The sequence below is a fragment of the Pinus tabuliformis genome, chromosome 1_2 (genome assembly GCF_031772625.1).
Source record: "Pinus tabuliformis cultivar Carrire ecotype Pingquan chromosome 1_2, CPIR1, whole genome shotgun sequence".
In the NCBI taxonomy this organism is placed as follows: domain Eukaryota; kingdom Viridiplantae; phylum Streptophyta; class Pinopsida; order Pinales; family Pinaceae; genus Pinus; species Pinus tabuliformis.
In genome coordinates this window covers 78,682,133-78,706,798 of record NC_142298.1, presented here as the reverse complement: position 1 = coordinate 78,706,798, position 24,666 = coordinate 78,682,133, and the positions used below count along the sequence as shown (strand labels likewise).

General features: G+C 38.0%; 2 protein-coding genes across 4 annotated transcripts; one reads left to right on the top strand and one right to left on the bottom strand.

Moving 5' to 3' along the window:
- The first annotated feature begins 372 nt into the window (after positions 1-372).
- LOC149204509 (uncharacterized protein At4g28440-like) lies at positions 373-3,925 on the top strand. Of its 3 annotated transcripts, none has more exons than XM_089394735.1 (3): positions 373-648; positions 740-1,001; positions 3,355-3,925. In XM_089394735.1, the coding sequence occupies exons 2-3, from the start codon at positions 770-772 to the stop codon at positions 3,543-3,545; spliced, it is 423 nt and encodes a 140-aa protein (XP_089250861.1). In that variant the 5' UTR covers positions 373-648; positions 740-769; the 3' UTR covers positions 3,546-3,925. The 3 variants fall into 3 exon arrangements, with proteins under 3 accessions (XP_089250861.1, XP_089250859.1, XP_089250860.1); XM_089394734.1 differs by having other exon boundaries at positions 374-648; positions 729-1,001; XM_089394733.1 differs by having other exon boundaries at positions 373-1,001.
- Positions 3,926-8,421: 4,496 nt separating this feature from the next.
- LOC149204508 (uncharacterized) lies at positions 8,422-9,654 on the bottom strand. The gene is made up of 2 exons (XM_089397144.1): positions 8,532-9,654; positions 8,422-8,432 (listed from the first exon to the last, which is right to left on the bottom strand). The coding sequence occupies exons 1-2, from the start codon at positions 9,652-9,654 to the stop codon at positions 8,422-8,424; spliced, it is 1,134 nt and encodes a 377-aa protein (XP_089253270.1).
- Positions 9,655-24,666: the final 15,012 nt, after the last annotated feature.

Below are 24,666 nucleotides of genomic sequence, written 5' to 3'. Positions count from 1 at the left end.
TATCCTATACCATATGTCATATTCCACACAAATCCAAATAACACATCCGCATCTACCTCTCTCTTCAGCTCCATAAAATAACCAGCAATATTTACACTTTTAAACCCATAACAAAATATATCTTTATTTTATATAAATTCTAAATTACTCGTAAATGCTTTATATTAAATGTGTAAATAAACATATATATATATTCATGATGATGTATATTCCAATGTATATACACCCTCAACCCCATAACAATGTATTCCAAATGTATATACTCTTCAGAACACAATGCTTATTGCATGTCATTGCCCTGCCAATTGTCACCAATACAATCCAACACAAGTTCGAATATCATGTCTCGACGTGCGCCTAAATAGTTCCTCTTCATTTGAACACTCCCATGGACGCTTCAACCTCCTCTGTATATAGGTGTCGCAATACACTTGTCCTTGTCATCCGGGTGGCGTTTGCCCATACGAAGGAAGTTTAAAGCAAGTGGGTGTGTGACATATATTAGAGATGCCTTTTCGATTTTCTATTTTGGCAATCGGTTCAGCTTCCTGAGGGCGAAACGTTTCTTCGACACAGAAATCTTGGAATTCATCTGCTTAAATCGCTGCCCGTCTTTTCCCGGACCGTGTTCCCACACCATCCGATCACGTATGTATGTTTGTTTTTTATTTTCTCAGGGTCTATTCCATTCTGTGATTCTTTTTCAACGGCTGAGAGGGGGTTTTCAGGCATTCTTTAGGGTTTCGTGTTGAGGAGTGAGAGAGAGATAATGTCGTCTCCCAATTCCAATCCTAATTCGAATTTGAGGAAGCCCGTGTTTACCAAGATTGATCAGCTTCGACCGGGAACTTCCGGCCACAATTTGATAGTGAAGGTAACAAGTGCCAAGATTGTGCTTCAGAAGGGCCGTCCTGACAGCCAAGTACGTCAAATGCGAATCGCTGAATGTTTAATTGGCGACGACACAGGCATCGTTATTTTCACGGCCAGAAACGATCAAGGTATCCTCTTTACCTACCTCTGACATTTGCAATATCTTTATTATTATTATTATTTGTTTTCACCCGACATATGTTGCCCTTTGTTTGTATTTTACAAGTCATATGTGCTCAAAGGTATGTCGTGATGAGGCAGTCGCTTATATAAAATGGAATCAGAGATAGTTGTTGGTTTAGAACCGTGGATTATAAGAATTCGTATGAACCATGATGTAAATGTGATTGAAAATGCAAGGAAGTTATAGCTAGTATATTATTGGTCTTTTACATATTGCTACATATTTTGTAAACCATTCTAGGGAGATTCTAATTATGGCATTGCTTATGAGGGTTTCTGGATAAAATTTTATTCACGAGAGAAGTGAGGGAAATCACCTGTCAATAACTTCCCTGGATAACACTCTGATGAAAAATTGGAAAACGCATCCAACTTGTTCCCTGGATATATTTATATAGATACATCCAGACAGTACTGCAACTCATTCAGTTCTACACAGCAACCGTCAATTCAGAGGGAAAGTTAATAGTTACTATATTATTTACATATCCCCACATTTTTTTATCAATAATTTCAGAGACAATGCTTGGAAGGGTTTCTGGTATAGTGTGTATGTACAAGAATAGATAATGCATTCACCTTCTCCTCCCGGCGAGATATACACACAGCATTGCATCTTACTTAACGCTCCGAGTCAATCTATTCTAAAAACATTTTTGTTTTAATCAATCAAACTTGCGTCTGAGTTATGCAGTACTTCACAGCAACCATCAATTCAAAGGGAAAGTTAATAGTTAGTATATTTTTTACATATGGCAACATTTCTTTTAATCAATAATTTCAGAGACGATGCTTGGAAGGGTATCTGGTATAAAGTATGTATGCACTAGAGGAGTGAAGCAAATTACCCGTCAGTCACTTCCCTAACTGGATATCATAAAAAGTAGATAATGCATCCACCTTCTCCTCCTGGCGACATACACACACAGCAATGCATCTCAGTTAACACTCCGTAGCAATATATTCCAAAAACATTTCGTTTTAATCAATCAAGCTTTGCCTCTCTCGTTCCACCAGCCAACGAAGCTTCTAAATCTTTGTTCAAATGTTGATATAATGTTCTTTCTTCAAGAACCCACAACCAGCATGTGGAATGTATCCATAATTTTTTTTGTCCGAACACACTTTTATGTCTAACTTGTCCATCAATTTTGATGGCCTGCTATTTTCTTTTATTGACTTGGTTTTTTATACTTACATAATAACTGCATGTAAGTTATGATAATTGGGTTAAATTGATTCAGGATTTCATATTAGATGTCTCATTGCTGATTCGATCGGGAGGTGCGTTGGTGTGCAGCTCATTTTAATAAATAAAATAAAACCAATCTAGATCCATCCCACTCCTGGATCTTTTAATCACCGATAAGGATAAAATTCCTTTGAGGTGTGAATGCCATGGTGCAGAAACTTGAAAGGTTTTCACCTAGAATGATTTGATCACTCATACCACTCCTGGATCTTTTAATCACCGATAAGGATCAAAAATTCCTTCGAGGTGTGAATGCCATGCAATGCCATGGTGCAGGAACTTGAGGAAAGGATTTCACCTAGAATGATTTGATCTCTCATCTCTAATAGTGCTTGATAGATGCAGGTTTAAAATGGATTTACACTAATATCATTCAGTGTGGTCCACATAAAAGATGAATTTGTTGTTTTTTTCTACCTTCCAATGCAGACTTTCACCTAGAATGATTTGATCCCTCATAGTGCTTGCATCTAATTGATCCCTCATAGTGAATTGATCCCTCATAGTGCTTGATAGATGCAGTTTTGAAATGGATTTAGAATGGTGTCATTAATTATCGTCTACATAAAAGTTGAATTTATTTGTTTTTTCTACCATCCAGTGCATGACCGGTGCCCCCAAAACTTGACTCAAAATATATTTGACTCTTATATTTTCTAGTCTTCCCATAAACATCTATAGGTAGTTATTTCTATCGCTACTAGAAATATTAGAAAGATGATAAACTCCAAAGTAGTTTTGAATCAATTCAGTTTACATCTTTATATCCAGCATTATCTATTTTGTATTATTGTGACAACGTTTATGGCATACTATGATATGCATTTGCTGTGAAGCGTGTCCTTGTTTTATTAACTTACTTTTCCCGGCATTTCATTAGATTTTAATGCAGATAGGTTTGGTTATCGTATTTGTTTTTTTCTGACTATTTCAAATACATTTTCTAGTATTGACTGCAAATTCTCTAAATTGTTTTTTCTGACATTGTTGTATTGCTTGGTTTACTGCTTTTGTTCTCATTTGGTAGTTTTTGCATGTTTTGACAGTGGATCTTATGAAGGAAGGGTCTACAGTCATCTTGCGCAATGCTAAGATCGACATGTTTAAAGGTTCAATGCGACTTGCTGTTGATAAATGGGGTAGGATTGAGGTGACTGAGCCTGCGGAATTCTCCGTGAAGGAGGAGAATAATCTCTCTCTTGTGGAGTATGAGTTGGTCAATGTTCAAGAAGACTAAAACTTATAATTCTGCATAGTGAGGGGTGCAATGCATCCCCTGGATTTCTAATTAAATGTTCACTTAGTAGGCAAATGCAAAACATGGAATGGACAGTAAGCGATAATACTGGTAATGGGTGGCAGTTTCAGCTTATTTTTGATTTGATCACAAATTCCCCTTCATAGAAAACATTGAAATATGGTGAGAATCTGGGCAACAACATGCTTGGCCTTGCTATCTCAAGATTCTCATTAGAACACTGACTTGCTTTCAGTGAAGGTTAGTTAGGTTGGGTTGGGGGCAGCCTGTTTTCTACTGTGGTATATGGGAGATGCATCTTTTGTGTCATACTTCAAAATGCTTATGGTAATAGTTAGGTTATCCACTTTTTCTTGGGATGTCAGCTTTTAGTCTTTGCTTAGATTTCATTGTACAGAATGCATAATGTTACAGTACACTAATAGGCACAAATCAAAATTACTTGTAATACAACCGATTTTCGTTCACTTAATTCTGAAACTTTGGTCTACAGCCAATTTTTGGATCATTTGTTTGCAGAGATGGTATGCAATTCTATGTGCATTCTTATATTTAGTATTTTTAATTAATTGGTTGAGGTTGCCTTTGTGAGTTGTCTTTTATCAATTTAAAAGTTTGGAAGTTATGGAATTCTTGATTCTTTATGAATGGCTGTTAGACTGGTTAAATTTTTCAATTAATGTTTTACAGACCTAAATAATGGGCTTTTCTTTTCAAAGAAATCTATAACAATCCATAGACACTATTTGGCAGGTCTGAATAGTAGGCCTTTTCTTTTAACGAAGAGATATCTATGGAATCGTAGACACAGTCATCTAAATCGAGGATCCTTACGTTGGAAATTTACATTCCTTTCCCAAACTGGATGCTAAACCTGGATTATAGTATGGTTTTTGTACACATAATTTCCCAAAGATGAGATTCCATGTGGTTGTCCAATCATCTCCAATGCAAAATATTTTTTTCCCTTAGGTATGAAGCATATTCCCATTGCCCCTGATATTTTAATCCAAATTTGAAATTTCCTAAAATAATAAGTCACGCTAATCTCTTAGCAAGATGGTCATTGTATACTATGCTGTCTGCTGCCCCAACCTCGAACACGGAAGGAGCTTACTTGATTAAGCAGCATATGATGACATGTTAATGTGGCACACGGGGCTCTTAGGTGATAGGTTTAGGATTGGTGCCAACAACTAAGGAGATAAAAGAGATGATTGGGGTTAGCTGACGGCTTTGATTATATGTAAAAGTGGAACTATCCACCCGTGGGGCCATTAAATGCCCTCTGCGTTGACCCAATTTGTTGTCACTATTGTCGTGCGTTTTGAAATCTAAAACAGAATATTTTTCGATTCGTTGTTAATGCAAAATCTCGGTTTGTAGTATAGGAGGGCAGTACGTATAATCCATGAAGCGCATGATCTGTAAAGAATTAACTTATTAAGAGCACCGTTTATGGTTTAACAGAAGTAATCAGAAGATTCTTGTCTTCCAATCTGAAATGGCTGCGGCTAAAGAAAGGAATCAGCCATGAAAAGCAGATCACTGCATAATCAGTTATGAGAAAGAAGTGCATGGTATAGAGGCATCTTTTTCCATTTTAAAAGAATTGGATTACCAAGAAATATAAAACAGAGAGGAAACCTTCTGAGAAGTGCAATGGACCAATGAGTCTGAGAGTGAGAGTACCTCTTGGTACCCCTATTCCATATTTTCGAGTTGCTTTGTTTTCAATAGTAAAATACTCTTGGTTTTCTTATTTTGTTTCTTTAGTCTAGAACCCCTCCTCAGGGTTTGCACAAGACAGTGGTGGTGTGTGGCTCAGCAATTTCTGAAATTGGTTATACACTTAACGTTTGTATGATAATAAGCACTGAAAATATAAAAATACACCTATTCTGAAAAATTGTGAATAATTAATTAATGGTTAGCATATTATCACTTATCACTAAGTTTGAATATGTGGGAATATTCATAGGGACTGGCAATAGACTAGGATAGCTTAGGAAGCATGCTTTGAGGATGAATGCAATAAGTGGATAATTAATTAATGGTTAGCATATTATCACGTATCACTAAGTTTGAATACGTGGGAATATTCATAGGGATTGGCAATAGATTAGGATAGATTAGGAAGCATAATTTGAGGATGAACGCAATAGCCGGAAGCTCTCCAAGGCAAAAGAGGAGGATCCACCAAGGCTTGATTGAGTAAAGGCAAGGATGGGCGGGACCCTCGCCAATTTGTGTGGCATTAAGGAAGAGGACCTCGGAATTAATTAATGGTCAGCATATTATCACTATCTCTGAGTTTGAATATGTGGGAATATTCATGGGGATTGGTCAGCATAGTGGCGCTTATCTCTGAGTTTGAATATGTGGCAATATTCATGGGGATGTAAAGGTAAGCCTGGAAGAGGACTCAGTCCAACTTGTGTACCAATAAGGAAGAAGACTAAGGTCAATCACTAAGTTTGATTGATTTTAAAATCCCCTGTTTAAGTGCATATATGCCGAGAAGAAAAGTTTGACTGATTTTAAACTCCCCTGTTTAAGTGCATATATGCCGAAAAGAAATGTGGTTGACAAATACATGGAATTGAAAATAATATGGAATTCCAAGGCAAAAGAGGAGGATACAAAGCTTGTTTGGGTAAAGGTAAGTATGGAAGAGGACCCACACCAACCAATGTGCCAATAGGGAAGGGACCCAGGTCAACCACTGAAGTTTGACTGATTTTAAGTGCATATATTCCAAGGAGAAAGTAGTCGATAAATAAATAGCATTGAAATTAATTTAGAATTTTAAGTGTGAAGTACAGCCAGTGGAGCTAGTTGCATCCCTATTTATAGGGTGAAATCCCATCCCTTTTACACCATTCTATATTTTAACCAGAAGTCATCTAAAAAAACAGTGGCATAGATTCAAAGCAGCACAAAATTCTATTTTTTAACTAGAGAAATGGTTTAAAAAGAGAAGGTAACATAGAATCAAAATAATTAAGAACAGGAAAATAGTGAGATACAATCAAAGTATGAAAGAATAGGAAGGCAACAGATTATCTACCTGTAGCTTTCAGCCTTCATAAACGTTGAAGTCTGAACTTTGAAGTGATTATCATCCAATGTCCAAGAGTTCTATTAGTCAATGGCTTCCTAGCTCCATCACCTAGTTCTTGGACTTTGAAGTGATTATCATCCAATGTCCAATAGTTCCATTAGTCAATGCCTTCCTAGCTCCGTTGTCTAGTTTTGGGCTTCTATCCAAAGCCCAACTAGTTAATGGATGTAAAATGATTTTTTGTTTGCTAGGTTGGATGTATTTAGGGTTCTCACTACAGTCAGACCTCTCCTCCATTAACAATGTGATTTTGGTTGGATTCGAAATCAATATATCATTGGAAACGTGTCATTATAGTGGGAAATAATTTTTGTTGTATCTATGTTGATTTGGATTTGATATGTGTGGACTCCATATGTGCGAGCGATAGATCTGGTAAACGTAATGTGGACTTTGGCAGCTATTTAGACCTTCAATTTTGGTAAACGTAAACGTAATGTGGACTTTGGCAGCTATTTAGACCTTCAATTTTGGTAAACGTAATGTGGACTTTGGCAGCTATTTAGACCTTCAATTTTGGATCTCGACGAATATCGATTCTGGCAGCTATTTAGACCTACGTAATGTGGACTTTGGTAGCTATTTAGACCTTCAATTTTGGATCTTGACGAATATCGATTCTGGCAGCTATTTAGACCTTCAATTTTGGATCTTGACGAATATCGATTCTGGCAGCTATTTAGACCTTCAATTTTGGATCTTGACGAATATCGATTCGATATTCCAATAGCATATATGATGATGAGCACGAATAGGGTGCACAAAGGGATGACCGACAACTAGTACGAGGAAGGTGATTGAAAGCGAGGGGGTTGATGTGCCAACCTTAATACCACCTTTTACACACGATCCACAACTAGTATGGGGGAGGTGATAAGACTCATCTGGCTATTGACTTGTCGACTCGTACAAGACTTAGGAACGACTCGTATAAGACTTGTCAAAATACAAAAAAACTTAAAATATGTTAAATTTTAAGCACAAAAAAGAAACTAATGACAATGCCAATATTTATAAGATATAAAAACCACAACATATGCAATAATTCATAACATCATATTATACCTATAAAATTACAACATAACATATTCGATTTTTGTAAGCAAAACATTTAGATATTGAATAAGAAAAAGAATCATGATTCCATAATTAAAATAAACAATGACAACAAGTTCAAAATTCAAATACATATCTCAATCACTGAGAATCATGATTCCATAATTAAAATAAAAAATGACTGCAAGTTCAAAATTCAAATACATGTCATAAATGATAAATGATTGTTTCATAACAATCTTGAGTGTCATCGCTCATGGATGACTACGCCTACAATAAGCCCTCATGGAGCTAGTGCCAACATTGGATGGCTGAAGCAACTGTGAGGCAGGTGTATTTGGATTTTAGATGGCAAACTAGAGAGATCCTTAGTCTCTTCATCAAGCCAACTCAAATTAGGGGACTCCTCTTCCACAGCCCAATCTGACTCTAAATCAATAGTATTCAATAAAATTGGATCTATATCCTTTGGCTGCACTTGTTTTGTGAGCATTCGAAGGCTATAGTAGATGAAAACCAACTTCTCCAACCTCTCATGCTCCAACTTGTTTCTCTTTTTGTTGTGGATGTGCTTAAACATTTTCCATTGCGCTCACAAGAAGAAGAATTGCATGGTTGACTCAGAAATTTGATGGCGAATTCTTGTAATTGTGGTGCTTCAATGCCACAATCTATCTACCAGTGAGCTGTAAAAAAATAACAACAAAGATTATCAGTTTGCGATGCCAAACATATAAAAAAGAACTAGCAAAATTACAAGCTAAGTTCTAATAATTTGCACTTACAAGGCATTTTCTTGTCCTTGAGACGTTGGCTTGAGCTGAATCCAAACATGCCAGATGCTCTCTTGTACATATTTCGTTGTATGATGATTTTGTCTTGAATATCTTGATCTGGGAACATTTTCTCAATGCATATCATGACACCTTTTGTCACCTCGGGATCTCTTTGAAATGTTAGACCCCTCATTATAGAATAAGCTCGGATTGAGATATGCTCCTGTTGCATGCAATCGTGAATGTAGTTGCCTGCCCCATCTACAATCAATAATTTTCCATAAAAGGGAGATATTTCCCTGTCCATGCCCTCATAAATATATCCCATCGCATGTTTCTCTCTATCCATCAATCTTAAGACTTTCACAAGGGGCTTAGTGACGCTGACAATCTCAATGACTTTGTCCCACAAACTATCACCAAAGACAAATGATTTCATAGACAAGGCTTTTGGTTTTGTGCTATCTTTCCAAAATACCCATTGCTCGCTACAAAACATTCTGATCAAAGCTTGGTACTCATGCAAAAGGCTTTGGAGGGAAAGAAAATTTGTTGCAAACCGTGTGACAGTTGGGCGACTAAGCTCACCTTGTGCGAATTTCCTCATAAGGTTCAACACCCAAGCATGGTTATAAATATACTTGGTAATTTGCTTGCACTCTTGCACAACATCTTGCACCCACTCCAACTTCCCAATGTCCTCTAGTATCAATTCTATGCAATGGGCAGTGCATGGAGTCCAAAACATGGTGGGATATTTGGCACAAAGCAACCTTCCAGTTACCACATAATTTGTTCCATTGCTTGTGATTACTTGAACAACATTTGCAGCCCCAACTTCCTTCACCACATCAGCCAACAATGTAAAATTAAAATGTGCATCTTTTACATGTGCAAATGTTAGGAATGTGGTTCCTTTAGGGCAAGCTAAAACAAAATTTACTATTGTTCTACCATTCTGATTTGTCCATTCATCAGAGATAATTGTACAACCTGTAAATTTCCATGAGATTTTAATGCTCTCCAATTGTTCCTTGACACACTCAAGCTCCTCATCTAGCTCTTTCCCCCTAAGTGCATTATAAGATGGGACTTTGTATCCAGGGCCAACACGTGCCATGGCATCCACCATTATGATAAAAATAAGACTTTGCATAGTTGAATGAAAGACTATTATGGTACCAAAACATTTTCACTGCCATATTTGCCTCCTTCCTCTTCTTTTCATTAAAAGTCTCCAAGGTTGGTTGAGATTGTAGAGTTTTACGAGGATTGAAGAAAGAAGAGGTTATACTCCTGTTTGCCATAACACTTGAAGATAAGTTACCAATACCTGCACTTTGAATATGTGGTTCACTCTGAGATGAAGATCTACCTATCCCAACAATCTCAACCTTCCTTTTTTCCCTCTTAGAACATTCTTTAATGGCTTCCAAAGCAATTACCATTTCAACAATGACTTCATTAGGGCAATTTTCACAACATCCCACACCCCTCCCAAGAATTCTAGCTAGGTGGTATTTTACTTTGTTTATGCCTGCATGCATTGTGGCATTGAAATAATTGCACATGACATGGTGGTCATTATCAGCAATGTGTTGTTGATCGTGTGCCCATGCCAGATCACGAGACTTTCTAGTACACTTTGGTGGCATGGTGACAAACTTTGGAAGATTTTTTTTTTTTGTTAATTTAATTGATATTATGGAATCTGCAATTCTAAATTAAATAATTTAAATGTAATTTTTTTTCTTTATTTGTTTCAATTTTTTTAACTGTTTTTTGTTTCAATTTCATTTTTAATTTTTTTTTGGCCCTAGCTTTGTGGGTGGTTGAGAAACTCAACCACAGGGCTTGCGGGCTGAGTTGAGTTTCCTTAGCCCACAAGCCTTGTGGTTGAGTTTCTCAGCCATGTGGCTAAGAAACTTGACCACGGACCCAATTTTTTTTTTAAATTGTGAATGAAAAAAAAAATTAAAAACCAAAAGAAATTTCCTGTAAAAAAAAAAACAATTTAAATTGAAACCATTTTCTTTTACATGGAAACCCAAAAAAAATTCAAACAAGCAATCCAAAGTTTGTTCATGAAGCCTACTTGTTTGTGATGAAGCTGGGTTCGATATGATGAAGCCTCCTTTAGCCTCCTCCAAGAACTCCTTCACTGTGCAATGGAGTCACTCAACACTCATAGAAATGAGTCAAACACTCAAATGACAAGTGAATGACAAATGGAAGGGAGAGAGGTGCTTATAAAGCATTTTCTTCCCAACACCTCGTATCCAAAAAAAAGAAAAAAAATCCCAAATTGAGGGTCTTGACGGGTCGAATAAGGGTATGACATGGATCGAATGAAAAACTCACGGGTCCTATACGAGTAGGCGGGTTCAATACAAGTTTGCGTGGGTATGGGTTTAGGTCATGGGTGTTACGCGAGTGACCCGTCTCTCTAAAGGAACTGCCAAGGCCCGCTGGTACTTGCGGGTCCTATATGGGTGGTGCTACACTGCTTATTACCCACCTTCTACACATGATCCACAACTAGTAAGGGGGAGGTGATCGAAAGTGAGGAGGTTGATGTGCCAGCCTCAATGCCCCCTTCTACACAGAGTGAGACACCCACTGAGGTCATTCATGATTTCATCTTTGGCTAGAAGCCACCCACCAAGGTCATTCATCTTCATCCACAAGTCTTCGTTAATGTGAGGACACTGATACCCTTGCCTATAAAATGGTTGGAGGGAATTGTTATCCACCTGCTAGATTAATCATTGTAGATGATTTATGAATTTATTTATTTATTAGTCTTATATATCACTCTATTTTCATATCATATTTTGTGGCAATGTGGTTATTTGATTTTGTTGGAACTTTGGTTTATATTTAAAAAAGTTGGAAAAAAGATTTATTTTCTATTTTTTTTAATAGTGGTCATATATATATATCTATATATCTATGCTTCATTTATTTTTATTTTTGTTTTGTAATAAAAAATTGTTGAGGGAAACCCATTGGGCACTTCCCCTTATTTTGATGATGGTATATTAAGTAAACCAAATTATTTAGGGCTCAAGTTTGTTACAACAATATGCTCATTAAGAGCGCAACTTGTTATTAATGGGAAGTGAGGGTAGGCAGGATAACACCCCCCTTAACTGCTTGGGCTAGACCCAATTAACTCGTGCACACACACACACACACACACACACTGAAATAGTTACCATTTGTACTAAAAGAAGGCTGCTGCAACACCATACAACAAATTAATACAAGGAAAACTTGAAATCTCTAATCTCAGAGTTTCAAAAAGAACTAAAATTTCGAAATGTCTACCTACTATCTGAATAGGGCTTACAGTTTTGGCAACATAACTAAAAAGTCTTCTTGTCAAAAGCCTAATAAACTGAGCTAGTAATGAAAATGCCATACATAATAATAAAATACAGGTTTAGAAGAAAACATGTCCACTGAGGGCTTCTTGCTTGATGTTTGCCTAAAGGTTGAGTTTCAAGGCTGCATTTTCATTTGCCATGTTGCCATGCACTTCTTAGACTGTTTCTTCACCCTTAACTGCTACTTTGATAGACCCAATAGACATCATTGGGAGAGAAACCAAAGAATGCGAGCACCTAGCAAGACACAGAACCAATTCACATAGCATGTTGAAGTTTTCTTTGACAAGACACGACTGTTGACAATTCAACATTCTTGGATCTCTGAGAAGTTAAGCCAAGTTTTACCATTCTTCTGCTATTGCAAGAGGAGGCTAGACCTTCTATGCTTTTCTAAGTCTTGAAAATGGACTTAAAGCTAGAACCAAAGAAATTGCTAGGTGGATTCCAAATTGGAAAGCAAAACATAGAGTTAGGACCTCAAACAAAGCCCCAAATCACTTGGAGAAGTAGGTCGAATCCAGACCGCATTGCTTTATCAAACATGAGAAATGGGGTGAACCAAATTGTGCCCTTAACTGGAATTGCAAAGACCAAAAGCCATGAGAAATAAAATCCCACCTTGTTGCACATAGCCATCCTCTAGTGCAAGTGAATAAGTGAGGAAGAGGTACGAACAAGCATGCTGAGATTATTTCCCATCTCATTAATCTGAGGTTGACATGCTACTTGTCCTTAAATTCCATTGGCATGCAAATCCTAAGGTTTGATATACTAAATTTCTTGGGAGGTATGTGATGATAGGAGCCCCCCCATTTAAGGTAACATTTCAACATTTAATGTGACCCCCTCATTTACCTTGATATCCACTAGGTTATTTAATGCTCTCAACACTTCGTGGTATTCTATGGTCTCAAAACTTCTCACCATCCCATGAGCTCTTTGTATCAATACGGAAAATCTTGAATTTTGAAAGATATACTGATTTTACATTTGTCAAATTATGATTGAAGAGTCATTTATATTTTTGACTTCCTTTGATTTAAGAATATTTGATCCCTAGTAGAAAGCAAATGCTTACCCCTGATAGAATTTCTGCTTGATAGTGGGTGGATATACGGAAAATCTTGAATTTTGAAAGATACACTGATTTTACATTTGTCAAATTATGATTGAAGAGTCATTTATATTTTTGACTCCCTTTGAATTAAGAATATTTGATCCCTAGTAGAAAGCAAATGCTTACCCCTGATAGAATTTCTGCTTGATAGTGGGTGGATTCTACTAAAACCAGGCAAAGCTTAGTTCACAATTTCATTTGTTGTCAAAGACATCCCCTTTGCCCCCTAGCCATCCTTCAATTAGTTTTACATATTGCTACGTGTTTTATCAACAATTTCATGGAGTCTAATCCTGCAAATGATTACAAGGGTTTTTGGCATAAGGGGCATATGCTAGAGGAGTGAAGGATAACACTATATGAGAGAGCATGATATTGTATCCACCATTGTGCAGATGCACATGTATAGTGATGGAACTTACTCAACAAGTCCGAACAACCAAAGGGGAAATCAATTCACCATGTATTTTGAAATCAATTTTGTTTCAGTCTATTTTGCCTTGCAAGTCCCACCAAATAAACTTTTAATTTTGTGTTCAGATGTTGAGATTTATCATTTTTTAAAAACCCACTAAGGATGTGGAATGTATACATATTTTTTTTTATTCTCACAACACTTTAAATCTTTGATGACATAGTCTTTGTGTTTATTGATCTGGGTTCCTATCCTACATATTGATTGCTTGCAAGTTATTATCATTAGATTAAACTGATTCACACACACACACACACATAATTAATCTAAAACTAGGATCTTCTATTTCATAATATTCACAAATTCTACAAAAATAATAGAGTCTACCACTTGACTCTGCTGCCCACTTGGGAAACCAAGACCTCTGCTGCCCTTAAAGTCCAAAGTCTAGTTGTCACTAAGGCATTGTTGTTCATACTAAACATACTAAAAACATAAAATATAGGACCCATATCTTAGAGGTTCCTATCCTACAGAATGATTGATTGATTATATATATATATATATAATCTAAAACTAGGACCTATTTCATAATATTTACAAAATTTCACAAAAATAATAGTAAATAGTAAATACAGAGTTTCAGATGAGGCCTACCACTTGGGAAACCGGGACCTCCTTTCTCCTTAGAGTTCAGAATCTAGTTTTGTCTCTAAGGCATTGTTGTTCATACTAAGCATACTAGAAACATAAAATATAGGACCTATATTCTAGAGGTTCCTATCCTACTTATATATAAAACTAGGACCTTCTATTTCATAATGTTCACAATTTTTTACAAAAATAATAGAGTTTCAGATGAGGCCTACCACTTGGGAAACCGGGACTTCCTTTGTCCTTAAAGTTCAGAGTCTAGTTTTGTCTCTAAGGCATTGTTGTTCATATTAAACATACCAAAAACATAAAATATAGGACCTATATCCTAGAGGTTGGACCATGTCATTAACAAACTATATAGCAACATAATTAAATACCAGAAGATGGTGGGCTTTCCTTTAAAGCAATTTCGAGGGTTGCCTCCTCTCAGCTGCATCACTTAGACTGTATTGGTGGATTGGTTTGTTGGTTCAGGCTCCATTGGTTGATGATCTTTTAGGATAACATTGGGTTTGTCATGGGTACCACGTGAGCCTTTTGCTTCCTCTAGTGCTTGCTTACCCATCAACTTTTTTGACTGATATACCAATTGTGAAAATCCCTTTAACAAAGGCCTTGAGTTTTCCTTCAAATATGCTCAACTGATGCCATAGGTCTGCTATTTCCTGATGCTCCAAAGCAATTGCTTAGGCCACTGTTACCTTCATCAACAAATACATCTCTACCAACTGAAAGAATTCCATCTCTCTAGGTCCTTGAATTGCTTGGGTCACACACCCATCCCTTCGTTTGGGCTATTTCCTCCTCAATTGCTACTTCTCTATGTCCCCACCTCACTTCCTCATTTGGTCCTCTATGGTTGCCTTCCTTGTTGCGAGTAATTGTGGAGGAATCTACTCTTGGCCTCGAGCATATCTTGCTCGACCTTTGTCATTCTGCTACCACGTGGAGGAGCCATTGGACACCAAACATAAAGCTTGGTCACCCTGATTATGCTAACAACTATGTTGCTGTGACCAACTGTGTTGACCCGGGTCTAAGCCTAGTAAATCATTCTCTTTGTTAGTTTCACTGACCCCTTGTTCCTCCTCTTTATTTGTCTTGTAAAGCCTCACAATGACCTGCCACTATAAGACAAACTCGTGAATTTATAGTCTCCTTGCTCACAACTTCACCACTCTGCCTCCACATTCCAGAATGAGGATGCATTGCCCTTCTAGTTTCCCAAATGATGTGTAGGGGAGGAAGTACCTTTCCATGCCTCATCCCTTGTCTATGTACGCTATCACGAATCTCCAGCATCCAGCATCCTTCCCTCACTCGGCTGATAATTGCTTCTCATCATCTCATTGAAAGTGGGGAGTGGGACTGTACTATCCCAGGACATTCCTTGATGGCTTCATAGTAGCCTCGTTCAGAACCTTCGCCACTTGTTGCTATGATTGTTGTCACCGTCCACAACTGCCATGTGCCTCAGCTCATTATTTGTACTTTACCCATGGTCAATCACCCCATTGAAGGTTCCATGTGCGAGTTTTTATTTTTGGAGGTAGTATAATCTCAAGTGGGTTAACTTTTGGGGTTGTCCAAACTTGGAGCAAGTTTTTTTGGGTGATCACCTCATTGCTTAATTGATTTGCTAGAGCATTTCCATTTCTCCTTATGTAAGATGGGATGAGCACTTGTAGTTTATTGGTCAGTTCTGCCACTTTCCATAGTCCTCATGTCAGTCACCAATTTGTGGAGATGTTGGATTCTCTCCAAAGCCCCAATCAACAAACAAGAATCACCTTCAATCACCACATTCGAAAGGCCTTGCTGATTCACCATTTGCAATCCTCGAATGACCCCTGCCCTATTGTTAGAGTTATGGCCCAATCTTTTGGTGAAAAAAGGTAGAATTTTACCTTCATGATTTTCGAAGACTCCTCGTGCTCTTAACAATCCAAGATTACCTTTTGAAGCCCCATTGAAGTTGAACTTGATTTGGTGTGGTAGTGGAGGAGTCCAGTGGTCTGGGAATTGAGTCCTGTTCCCCCCCTAAGGATTAATTGAAAGTTTAGTACACCTGTTTAATTGCCAGTTGTCAAAAATAATATATTCATCGCCCTATGATTCTTGAGGGCATTTTTTGGTGCTGATAGATTCCCTAATATTTTTAGGATTTGGTCTTTTAGATCAAATTCATAAGTGGTTGAGATTTAAAAAGATCATTTATTTCTTTCTTTGTAGACATTCAAGAGGAAGAAGCCAGTGAATGAATTCCAAATTGCATTTAGGATACTGTTTTGGAAAGGATTTAATGGTCGTTGCTCTAGGGTGATCACAATATCCCCCTGATGGCAGTTTGCTTGTTTCAGCATTGCCACTCTTATGCCCCATAATCTTGGCTTTTTTCTTGCATCTATCAAATAGGTGGTTATGTGTTGTCCCAAATTGGACATATACATGGGCCGAAAAATTCTCTCCAGACTATTTTATCACAGGTTAAGGTTTTTCTATTCACCAACAACCAAAAGAACGTGGATATCTTTGGCCAGAGTTCAGGATTCCACACCTTGGACCAAAGATGCAATTTGCTTGAGTTTTCCTAGCCTGCTGCTAGTCTGTAGGTTTCTTTGACTCAAAAGTTGTCATCCCCTTACCAAACCCACCTCAGAATATCTTCCTCGTCACTGTATTGTATGGTTCGTAATTGAAGCCTAGCTTCCATGGTTGCTAAGGATTTGTTCTCCTAGATTAGGGGCTAAGAGTCACAGGGTTTCCATTTACTGGTTCAATGGGATAAGGGGTCATCTGGATCATTCCAATAGTGTTGGAGTTTTCTCTTGCTTGCTTCAATTAATGCTTGTTTTGTGAATTGAAGAGATTCTTCTTTCCCTAATATTGGTTCTTGCTGCGAAGCATTGTCTCAAAAGAAAACAGTGGCCATTGTGCACTGTTAGAAATAGTATTCTTGTACTAGCTTTTGATTTAGCTGGGCGTTATTCCAAATTAGGGATTTTGGACAATCCCCATCCTTTCAGACCAAAGAGTTCTCAGGAATCATCCTTTCATATTTGACCCTCCATGCCTCTGTGATTGTTTTGTGGATTGAATAGCTTCTTCTTTCCCTAATATTGGTTCTTGCTACCAAGCATTCTCCCAAAAGAACACTAAGTGGTCATTGTGGACCTACTAGAAGTAGAAACAATATTCTTATACTACCTTTTGATTTAGCTAGACATTATTCCAGACCATGGATTTTGGACAATCCCCATTCATTTGAACCTAAGATCTTTTAGGAAAGCCTCTTTCATATTTGGCCCTCCATGCCTCTGCTCAAATTTCCTTTCCCCTGAAGCCATCACCATCATGTCCTGATTGCTAGAGCTTTGCCCATATGAAGAGGGTCCCTGAGGTTTAGACCTCACTCTGCCTTTGGTTTGCATGTCTTATCTTAGGATACTAGAGACCATTTTCTTTCTTTAGTAGGACCCCCTATAAAACGGATCTTTGGATTTTTTATTTTTATTTTTTTATGATATTCATCAATGTTGCTAGGATAAAGAAAAAATAGAGGCTTGGTGTGTAACAAAGATTTGATGAGAAGGATCCGACTAAGCAGGGTCAAGAAGTGAAAGTTCCAACTGGACAGCTTGGATTCTAATTTGACCAGAAGTTCTTGCCAAGAGACATTTTTGAGAGCCTTGTCTATCAGTCGGGCTCCCAGATATTTTGAGGGAAGATAGGCTTGTTGATGTCTTTTTATTTATGGGGGGCGTTGAAGAAAAGAATTTGGGATTTGACCCTGTTAATTAGAGCACACGATGCTTACATGAATAAATCTAGGGCATTTTTGATGGCAAAGGTTTTGCGCACAGTGGGTTTCCCCAATAGGAGGGTATCATCCATGAATTGCAAGTGAGAAAGAGGGGGAGGGGGTTAGGGGATAGAGCTAGTCTTTTGGTCCTGTGCTCAATTTCTTAATAAATCTTGCTAGCCCTTCATCTATGATAATGTAAAGGAAAGGGGAAAGGGTCTTCTTGTTTGATACCCTTGGAAGGGTTAAAGGTTCTAGAGGGGTAGCCATTGATAAGAATGGAGTAAAAGTCTGAAGAGACAAGGTTGCCAATCCAAGAGATCCAATCCCTGTGAAAACCAAAAACCTAAAGCATTTGTCTAAGGAGGGGCTAGTTAAGGCAATCATAGGCCTTAGACATGTCAAGCTTGATAAGCATCCCATTATTTTTTAAGAGTTTTAAGAGAATAGATAGCTTCTTGGACCAGGATAATACCATCAAGGATTTGGTGTCCTTCCACAAAACCACCTTGCTCAGGTGAGATATTATTGAGAATAGGTTTCAACTATTTGGCAATGAGATTTGTTATGATGTTATATACAACATTACAGAAATATATAGGTCTGAACTTATCTACAATCTTCGCTGCTTGTTCTTTTGGAATGAGTGCCAAAAAGAGGAGTTGAATGCCTGGAACAAAGCCCCTGTCTGTCTCGATTCCTCCACAGCCTCCCATATGTTCTGTCCAATGACATGCCAGCAAGTTTGGAATAAATTAGTGGTAAATCCATTTGGACCTGGGGGCTTTTCTATTGCCATATCCTTAACCATCGACTTTACCTCCATCAAGGTGATTGATTAAATTGAGAAGTTGTTCATGGATGACAAATGGGGGAATAGCTGCCATGATATGTTGATTGCATCATCCCAATCTACATTAAATTGAGAAGTTGTTCATGGCTGACCAATGGGGGAATAGCTGCCATAATATGTTGATTGCATCAATCCCGATCTACCTTCGGTTCTCTCGTCAGTTGCCTAAAATGCTGCAATAGTTATTGTTCTATATCTTCGTGTTTCACAACCTTCTCCCTCAATTCCGTTTTCAGGGAGGAAATCCTGTTGGAGCAGGGAGTTTTGGAAGAACTTGGTGTTCTTGTCTCTCTCCCTCAAACCATCAAATCCTCGATTTTTGTTGCCATAGAATTTTCTCTTGTTTTTCTCTTTGACAATCCTTGCCTTCACATGTTTTAGTTTCTGTTGGATATGGTACATCTTGCTGCCATAGAGGTCTTGCCTTTCATTCCACCTTTTCTCGTTTTTCCCTTTGATGATCCTTGCCTTCACATGTTTTAGTTTCTGTTGGATATGGTACATCTTGTTGCCGTAGAGATCATGCCTTTCATTCCACCATTTCTCAATATCTGGGAAAAGTCTGGATGTTCCATCCATAATTTCTCAAATCTAAACGGCTTGGGTCTGGGTTTTATCCCACATTCCCATGGTAACATAATCAACCAATGTTCGTATCCTGCAAATGGAAGAATCTTTGTCAATATTTCTTGGCGGGATTAAAACCAGGTCTTTGAGACTAGAAATCTTTCCAGTCTCACTGCAAAGCTACTACTGGAGTTATTTCCCCTTGCGTGGCTGATTTATTGGTTTTATGACGTGACTTCCTCTTATTCAAAACCCTGGTGAATCCATTCCTGTCTTTGGTCTCCTTGGATTTATTGGGTAGATTAGGACCACTCGGATTTATCGGGTGGATTAGGAGCGTTCAATGGATAATCTCTGAACGGGTAGCCATGTCCATGGCATTTCTTGCATTGAAACGTATGCTTGTAGTCCAGTGTGTGAACTTTTAGTCTTCATCTCGATGAGAGGGAACGATTGAGTCTAGTAAAACCCTTACGAAATCCATATAGACACAGTCTAGTAAAACCCTTACGAAATCCATATAGACACAGATCCGTGCTAGGATGTGTACCTTGTAACTTTGGTCACATCTGAGACTTATTGGGTGTTTTGACTTTCTTTTAAAGAAGTAATCTTGTACCTTGGGTTTGTAGGTGTCTTTTCCAGGCACCCGGTCTTCAGTCCTTCAGTTGTCGATCGATTTGCTGATCCCCATGGCCTTGTTCCCCCGGTCCTCCTTCCTTGGCCGTATTCTTCCCTGTACTTCCCATTTTGTGCTCCATCAGGGTTGGGGCAGGTTCCCCTGTCACTGCTGCATTGAAGGACATCATCGCTGTTGCTGACTGCTTCACCTTCTCTGCCATTGGAGTACCTGCCCCTTGACCGGCCTGACTCATTTCTACCATCTCTGAACGAGCTGTTGGCCAGGCCAATATCTTGCACTGTTTGCTTGCAGTACCTTCCCGGGAAATCTCAAGCTGGAAATTGCAGGCATTTTACCCTAACCCTCGTGCCCATTTCTTCCCCCATGGATCCCATTCAGGTTTTCATATTAGATTGTCTCCTAGTATCATATATTATTCTCCATACAAAATTTGAGTATGTAGCTTTTTCTAGTTCCCAATGAACAGTCCGTCGTGATCCTCACACAATTTGAATATGTAGGTTTTTCTACTTCCCAATGCCGATCCCCGTCTATGAATTCTCTTTGGTATTTGTGGAACCTACCTTTCTGGTCTACCTGTAAACATTATCTTTCACTCTACTAGAAATATTACAAAGTGGTTAAATTGCAAAAAGGTATTGACTCTATTCGGTTTACAGCGTTGTCCATTTTGTATTTTATGAAACTGTCAGGTTTTTACCACAAAGTTTAGGGCATGCTATATATACTTTTGCGGTGAAGTGTTTGTCCTTGTTTTATTGATTGAATGTTGGGCAAAAGTTAAAGCTGGAAAAGTATCACGTTGAAAGAGAGCTTGTTATATCTTTTATTGCTAATTGGTTAACTTATCGTATTTGTTTTAACTCTGTGCTTCCAAAAACATGTTTTAGTATTGACTGTACATTCTCTAGTTTGTGTTTGTGACGTTGTTCCATTATTATTTTCCTTCAGTATTTCGGTTTTCATTTGCTAGTTTTTGCATGCTTAGAGAGTGAATCTTTTGAAGGAAGGCTCTACAGTCATCTTGTGCAAGGATAGGACTGACATTTTTAAAGGTTCAATCTTACCTGCTGTTGATAAATGAGATAGGATTGAGATTATTGAGCCTGCAGAAGTTGTTGTCAGAGGACAATGATCTCTCTCTTGTGGTGTTTGACATGGTCGATGTGCAAGAAAACTAGAACTTATAATTCTGCATACTGAGGGGTACAATGTATCCCTTGCATTTTCTTATCAAAAGCTTTATTAGTAGGCAAATGCAAAACAGGTTATGGACAGTAAGTGCTAATCATACTGGTAATGGGTGGCAGTTTCAGTTTAGTTTTTTGCACAAAATCCCCATCATAATGAAATTAAAGTAGTGAGAATCCTGGGAGCAACATGCCTGGGCTTGCAATCTTAAGATTTTCGTGGAATGATTTCAGGCTTTCTTTCAGTGAATACTAGTTAGGTTGGATTGGGTTCAGTAGCCTGGTTTATCCCGTGGTATAGAGGAGATGAATCTTATATGAGTTCAACATGCCCATATTAAGAGTTAGGTTATCCAGCATTTCCATAGGGTGTCAGCATAGTCTTTGCTAAGATTTTAGGTATGACTTCATGGTCATACACTCTGTCACACAAGGTTTGAAATTCCGTGAACCTAATTTTTTTTCTTTGAGGTTTGGCAAACCTCATGTGCATTGGCCAAGTCCACAGCTCAAACTCTCCAAGTTCATAGCTCAAACTCATAATCTCATGTCACAATTCAAGCTTGTAGTCTTGATAATATTTTGTTATGTGTATGCTTTTTCCTGTTTCCTGTTCACGAACCATGGAGATTGGCGACCACTATATCCACAGAATATTTATACCAGGCAGATCAACCCAAAGGGATCACTATCTGCAGGCTCAAGCTTGAAGTCTGACCTTGAGAGTGTCGAGAAAATTGAACCTATGACCTATCAATACGGGGGCTAGACCAATTGAACTAACCCTTAAGGCTTACTTATTGATGTTGTTTATATTTCATTTGCCATATTATATATATATATATATATATATATATATATATATATATATAATGGCAAACCTTGTCAAAAATTTTGAGCTTGAATCAACCAAAATCACAGTGGAACCCAAACTGTGTGACTTAGATTACAGTGCAGAATCATTGTGGAACCCAAACTCGAACCCGAACTATGTTACTTAGGTTACAGTATAGTAATAGGCATAAACTTGAAAACACTCGTACTATAAGCAATCAGGATACTCTTAACGCTGAAACTTTGGTCTACATGCAGTTTTTGAATCATTTGTGAGCAGAAACGGTATAGAATGTTATGTACATTATTGTATTTAACTAGATAAATCGGTGGGTTGATATTGCCTTTTTGAGTTTGTGCTTTGCTCAAATTTCAAAGTTGGTGGGTTGATATTGCCTTTTTGAGTTTGTGTTTGCTCAATTTTCATGGTGTTTGAAGTACAATTTTTTTTTTGGTTTTTGTTTTTAAATATCTTTATATTCCATTCGAGGAATATATATGTTCTGGTTGTCAAGGGGCTATTCATTTTTAATAACAAGCTTTGAAGTCATTACATTAAAGCTCACAATTCAGTTGCGAGAATTGAACTAACCTGATCAGGGATGATCCCAATCATTCCTTCCAACCACCTGAGATAAACCTAATTGACAAAATTTGAAGTAAAATCTTATTGTTATACAATATCTAAAATTAAATAATGTTATAGTAGGTGATAAGCTTCAATTTGGAAAAAAGCAAATATGGAATTCTGTATTATTATTATGAACGGTGCTCCTAGATTGGTATTTCAAATCTAGGCACCAATCTGGTCTATATGAGGACACCAATCCTCTTAGGCGAATTCTGTATTATTATTATGAATGGTGCTCCTAGATTGGTATTTCAAATCTAGGCACCAATCTAGTCTATATGAGGACACCAATCCTCTTAGGCTCCAACCTATACAAACACTTAAAAAATACTTCAAAACTTTGCCAAGACACTGATTTAAGCGGTCATCCAAGTGGCTTCAATCTTGCTCCAAAACTCTCCAAGACACTGTTTCAAGCTGTCATCCAAATGACTTCAATCTTGCTCCAAAACTCTCCGAGTCTGCTCAACAAAGGTTCTCCAATTTTGCTTTGGGTCTGCTTAAAAAGAGAGCTTCTAGGGTTGCTTCAAAAGGTCTCCAAAATATGCTCTATAGTCACTTCAGAGTCTCTTCAAAGTTTGCTTCAAAAAGGTCACAAGGTCTGTCCAAAAGAATGTCTTCAAGTTTGCTCTAAGGTCACCAAGGTCTATCCAAAAGAATTCCTTGAAGTTTGCTCTTAAGGCCTACTCCAAGTCTGCCTATAAGTCTGTTAAACACATACATGGCGAAGGCAATATGAAAGATAAATATTAGAATGTTTTTCTTATTCACAATGATACATATTTATAATACATAGGACTGACCCTTGGGCTCCCTTTGGCTGTTCAACTTCCACACCAACCCTTAGAGGATTAGGTGTCCAACATTCCCCCCCTTAATCCAAAGGGTTATGTATGAGTCCAAGAAGAGAGTTAGTAATACAAAATGTACAAAAACATGCATGGTAGCACTAGGTTGAATGTGCTCTCTAAAATGTTGGTACAAGGGCGGTGGTTTAAGGATGACCACCAACACTGGAACGCTTAGTGCAGTTCCTGGAACTCTTCTAGGTCTGGCAAGAAGTTGAGGTCTTTTGCTAGAGGAAGTGCTCTTGATGTTTTGGAGAGGGAAACCTTCGACCATGAAAGTGAGGTCTCACCCCGCATAAAAGGCAGAGTCTCAACCTGAAAAGGGAGGTCTCAACCTGTGATGGTTTAAGGATGACAACCAACTCTGGAGTGCTTAATGCAATTCCTAGAACTCTTCTGAAATTTGGCAAGAAGCTGAAGTCTTTTGCTAGAAGAAGTGTCCCCAATTCTTTGAAGAGGCATCACCCACTGAAGGCATGCTCAGGGGCATCTTTGTCTCTGGCTAAAACTCTGAATCTGGTATGGTAGGTTGTGGCTCAGTGTTGCTTGATGTGGCTTTGAAACTTGTAGATGACCATCACTTCCCCCTTGTCAGATACAAAGTGAGATGATGGAGAAAACTCAACTGCAAGATTTTTCAATACTCTAGAACAAGTTCTGACATATGCCTGAAATATCTTCTTGGCTGTTGAAGCCCATTGCCAAGAAGCGATTCATCCAAGATGAATCTTTGTTCTTGCAGGAGGTTTGTTTTTGAAGCATCTGTTTGAAGAATCACTGGTTTTATGACAGTGCCTACATGGATGAAGATCAAAACAATGATCTTTCATATTGTCAACTTGGTCACAGTGTTGGCATTTAACAATCTGTTGTGGCTGTTGTGCAGAATCTCGAACAGTAGAAGGTGAACTGTCATGAAGGAATCCAACACTCTGAAACTGGATGGACTTTGAGTAATCTGGAATATGAAAGGAAACCTCCTTATCATATCCAAGACCTGTTCTGTGCTTGTTATGGACAAGCTCTTCCCAAGGTCTGATGACCGACTTGGGAAGTGCAGGCTGAATTTCTGCTTTTGCATGCAAATCTGTTGTTGCATTAGGCATTGAATGTGAATCTTCCTCAACCTTACTAATTTTATCACTTGCTGGTTGTTGATGGGTGTTTGTTTTAACCTTGAACAAAGGATTGTTTT

Excerpts from the sequence above, each read along its gene's own strand:
- LOC149204509 (XM_089394735.1), top strand. The coding sequence starts at position 770 with ATGTCGTCTCCCAATTCCAATCCTAATTCGAATTTGAGGAAGCCCGTG. Across the intron at positions 1,002-3,354 it reads CACGGCCAGAAACGATCAAG|TGGATCTTATGAAGGAAGGG; the intron begins GTATCCTCTTTA and ends ATGTTTTGACAG.
- LOC149204508 (XM_089397144.1), bottom strand. The coding sequence starts at position 9,654 with ATGGTGGATGCCATGGCACGTGTTGGCCCTGGATACAAAGTCCCATCT.